At 62.9% G+C, this 4,375-nt stretch overlaps 1 protein-coding gene across 1 annotated transcript in view; it reads left to right on the top strand.

Annotated features, from left to right (window-relative positions):
• The window catches only part of MROH1 (maestro heat-like repeat family member 1), a 67,353-nt gene that overhangs the window by 24,176 nt on the left and 38,802 nt on the right, over positions 1-4,375 (top strand). The window contains exons 10-11 of the mRNA XM_015418498.1: positions 1,954-2,067; positions 4,152-4,225. Of these exons, the coding sequence (XP_015273984.1) occupies positions 1,954-2,067; positions 4,152-4,225 (188 nt within the window). The remainder of the gene's footprint in view (positions 1-1,953; positions 2,068-4,151; positions 4,226-4,375) is intronic.

Here is a 4,375-nt window from a genome sequence, read left to right as displayed (position 1 = left end):
AGCGCTCTGCTTTTGGTACAGAAAACGCCTTTGACTGCAGAGCGTTTTGTTAGAATCTGTTGTGATCTGTCCCAAATTCCACTAGCCGGCCTGTGGGAAGAAGGGGGTGCCTCTGACTCCCCCCAGCTTGTTCATTGGCTGGCGGAATGTAAAAGGGCTGGTATCGCGGGTGCCTTCAGGGGAGGGCCTCGGCCTCTCTGCCCCGTTGCTGGCTCCCTGCAGAGGAACTGGCGGGCCCCTGTGTGAGACGGGAGGGGGGACTGGATGGACCCTCACTGCTCTGATCCCGCAGGGCTCTTCTGATGTTCTCATCAGGGGAAGGCCTCGGCCTCTCTGCCCTGTCGTTGGCCCTGCAGAGGAACTGGTTGGCTACTGTGTGAGACGGGATGCTGGACTAGAGGGACCCTCCCTGGGCTGACCCAGCAGGGCTCTTCTGGTGTCCTTATCAGGGGAAGGCCTCGGCCTCTCTGCCCTGTCGTTGGCCCTGCAGAGGAACTGGTTGGCTACTGTGTGAGACGGGATGCTGGACTAGAGGGACCCTCCCTGGGCTGACCCAGCAGGGCTCTTCTGGTGTCCTTATCAGGGGAAGGCCTCGGCCTCTCTGCCCTGTCGTTGGCCCTGCAGAGGAACTGGTTGGCTACTGTGTGAGACGGGATGCTGGACTAGAGGGACCCTCCCTGGGCTGACCCAGCAGGGCTCTTCTGGTGTCCTTATCAGGGGAAGGCCTCGGCCTCTCTGCCCTGTCGTTGGCCCTGCAGAGGAACTGGTTGGCTACTGTGTGAGACGGGATGCTGGACTAGAGGGACCCTCCCTGGGCTGACCCAGCAGGGCTCTTCTGGTGTCCTTATCAGGGGAAGGCCTCGGCCTCTCTGCCCTGTCGTTGGCCCTGCAGAGGAACTGGTTGGCTACTGTGTGAGACGGGATGCTGGACTAGAGGGACCCTCCCTGGGCTGACCCAGCAGGGCTCTTCTGGTGTCCTTATCAGGGGAAGGCCTCGGCCTCTCTGCCCTGTCGTTGGCCCTGCAGAGGAACTGGTTGGCTACTGTGTGAGACGGGATGCTGGACTAGAGGGACCCTCCCTGGGCTGACCCAGCAGGGCTCTTCTGGTGTCCTTATCAGGGGAAGGCCTCGGCCTCTCTGCCCTGTCGTTGGCCCTGCAGAGGAACTGGTTGGCTACTGTGTGAGACGGGATGCTGGACTAGAGGGACCCTCCCTGGGCTGACCCAGCAGGGCTCTTCTGGTGTCCTTATCAGGGGAAGGCCTCGGCCTCTCTGCCCTGTCGTTGGCCCTGCAGAGGAACTGGTTGGCTACTGTGTGAGACGGGATGCTGGACTAGAGGGACCCTCCCTGGGCTGACCCAGCAGGGCTCTTCTGGTGTCCTTATCAGGGGAAGGCCTCGGCCTCTCTGCCCTGTCGTTGGCCCTGCAGAGGAACTGGTTGGCTACTGTGTGAGACGGGATGCTGGACTAGAGGGACCCTCCCTGGGCTGACCCAGCAGGGCTCTTCTGGTGTCCTTATCAGGGGAAGGCCTCGGCCTCCCTGCCCTGTTGCTGGCCCTCCATGGGAACTGTCTGGCCCCTGTGGGAGAGTGGATGCTGGGCTTAGATGGACCCTCCCTGGTCTGACCCAGCAGGGCTCTTCTGGTGTGCTCTCCTTTTCAGGCTGGAGGTTCCTCATCTCCAGCAGTAAACTCTGGTGGGTTCACTTAAAAAGCAAGGAGTTGGTTCCCTGCTTTTCCTTTCCTGCTGTGCTCTCTTCTCCCCCCCGCCCCCCCCATTCTGTGACTGCTGACCTTGGATTGCAGCAAGGGGGAGGGGGTCCAGTGCTGGGTGCGGGGAGCCCGGAGTGGGCTGGGGGGGGGAGGACTTCAGGTGCGTGGGGGCAGCATCCCGCTCTGCGTTCTCCATCCCTGCCTGGCTGGGTCACTGCTGGTCTGCCTTCTCCCTCCCGCAGCCGCCTCCTTCCCGGACCGCCTGCTGGGGTTCCTGCTTCCGCGGCTGGAGTCAAGCAGCGAGAGGACGCGGGTGGGCACCCTCACCATCCTGCGGCAGATCATCAACAGTGCCCGTGAGTGTGTGTGTGTGTGTGGGGGGGGCTCAGGGGTCTCTCCGAGGCCCTCTCCCGTGGGGGCAGCCCCCAGAGGGGCTCTTGCGAGACCCTCCCTCAGCCCAGCTCAGCGAAGGTGCTTTCTGGCCTGGGTGTGGGGTGGGGGCTGTGTTCAGAGCCCCTCCAGGCCTTGAGGGCCACCTGCTGGGCTTCCAGGCTCCGTCCCTCCATCCCTGCCCTTCGTTTGGGCCCCGCCCTCCTTCATTTGGGAGCTAAAGCGGCTGACAGGATCATCGTTCTCCCTGCTGTTCCCGCAAGATCCCCGTCAGGGAGGTGGGGGCTGTGAGTGTGGCGGGCCCGAGGTTACCCGGGGAGCTTCCGTGGCAAGAGTGGGGATTCGAACCCGGGTCTCCCAGCTGGTAGTCTGACACTCAAACCACTGCTCTCTGCCGGCTCTCGCCACAGGCCACGGCCTTTGTCCCTCCTCGGCCAGCCTGGCAGCACCCTCGGCACGGGCTGTGGGTGTCACTGCTGGTTCCCCCTCCTTGCCTGCTCCGGAGACGCCTCCCTGCCGTGGCTGGACGCCGGGAGATGGCGGGGCTGTCCTCAGGGCCCAGGCCGGGGTCTGGCTCACAGCTCCCGGGGCTTCCTTGCCATCCCATCGCCTGCCGGTTGGGGCCTCTCTCGTGCCTCTCCACTATTCCACTTCTCGTCCCTGGGGAGCAGGGCAAGGCCCCGCCAGGCTGCCCAGAAAGGAGGCCTGTCAGGTGGGGAAGCCCATGGCGGACTGGGCCAAGGCCTTCTGTAGCTTGCAGAGGTCTGGTGACCGAGCCCTGGGCGGGTGAGGCGTGACAAAAGGGAGAGTGACGGCGTGCAAGAAGGGGGCCGGCTAGACTCTGCAGAGGGGGGACCCCGGGTTGCCAACTCCGGGTCGGGGAATTCCTGGAGACTCGGGGGGCGGGGTCTGGGGAGGCAGGGGTCTGTGCCATCCCTGCTGTCTGGAGGGAGAAGAGCTGGGCCGAGCGAGAGTCCCCCGTGTGAGCAGATTCTGCTCTGGGTCCGAGAAGCTTGGGGCCCGGCCCTCCGTGGCGCAGCTGCTGTCCGGGCCCCTCGGGCTGATGCCCGGAGTGGCTGACTGCGCAGCACCGGCCCGGGCTCCCCAGCGTGGGAGGTGGCAGCCAGGGCTGTGCCAGCTGCCATGGAGCCGGGGGCATTCCGTGCCAAGGTGTCCCCCGCGGCCCTTTGGCTGCAGCCCCTGGAAGTTCAAGCGATGTCTGGGGGAAGAGTCCCACTTCCTTCCCTAGGAGGCGGGCGTGCCTCACTGAGGCACCGGGGCCAGGCAGGAGGGGAAGGGGGTCTTGTGGTGGGAGCTGGGACCTCTCTCCCAGCCAGTTTGGTGTGGTGGTGAAGTGCGCGGACTCTGATCTGGGAGAACCGGGTTTGATTCCCCCACTCCTCCTCCACTTGCACCTGGCTGGATGACCTTCGGCAAGCCGTAGTCCTGATAAGAGCTGTCCTTGAAAAAGAGCCGTTTCTGCCAGAGCTCTCTCAGCCCCACCTGCCTCCCAGGGTGTCTGTGGTGGGGAGGGAAAGGAGTTTGTAAGCTGCTCTGAGACTAATTTGGGTAGTGAAGGGCGGGGTAGAAATCCAATCTCCTCCTCCTCCTCTTCTTCTTCTTTTTCTTCTTCTTCCTCCTCTTCTTCTTCCTCTTCTTCTTCCTCTTCTTCCTCTTCTTCCTCTTCTTCTCTTCCTCTCTTCCTCTTCCTCCTCTTCCTCTTCTTCTTCCTCTTCCTCCTCCTCCTCCAGTTTGGTGTAGTGGTTAAGTGCGCGAACTCTAATCTGGGAGAACAGGGTTTGATTCCCCACTTCTCCACTTGCACCTGCTGGGTGACCTTGGGCAAGCCGCAGTTCAGACAAGAGCTGTTCTTGAAAAAAAGAGCAGTTTCTCTCAGAGCTCTCTCAGCCCCACCTCCCACACAGGGTGTCTGTTGTGGGGAGGGGAAGGGAAAGGAGTCTGTAAACCGCTCTGAGACTCCTTTGGGGAGTGAAGGGCGGAGCATAAATCCAATCTCTTCTTCTTCTTGTTCTTCTCTCTCCTTCCCCAGCCTCGCAGATGGAGATCAAGAAGCCCTTCATCCTGTCCTCCATGAAGCTGCCTTTGCAGGACAACAGCAACAAGGTGAGTGGAGGGAGGCCGGGGAGGGGGGGCTGCCCGGGGGTCCCGTCTTGTGGCTGCTGCTGCTGTTCCCGGCAGGTGTGCCCACCTCCTCCGGCCACACCCCTCGGACGGCCCCCTTTGCTTGGAGCGTGCTGGGCTTACCTCCCCCCC

Source organism: Gekko japonicus, unplaced genomic scaffold (assembly GCF_001447785.1).
Source record: "Gekko japonicus isolate JY-2015 unplaced genomic scaffold, Gekko_japonicus_V1.1 scaffold275, whole genome shotgun sequence".
NCBI lineage: Eukaryota > Metazoa > Chordata > Lepidosauria > Squamata > Gekkonidae > Gekko > Gekko japonicus.
The sequence above is the reverse complement of the archived record's forward strand: the minus strand, read 5'-3'. Positions and strand labels throughout refer to the sequence as shown.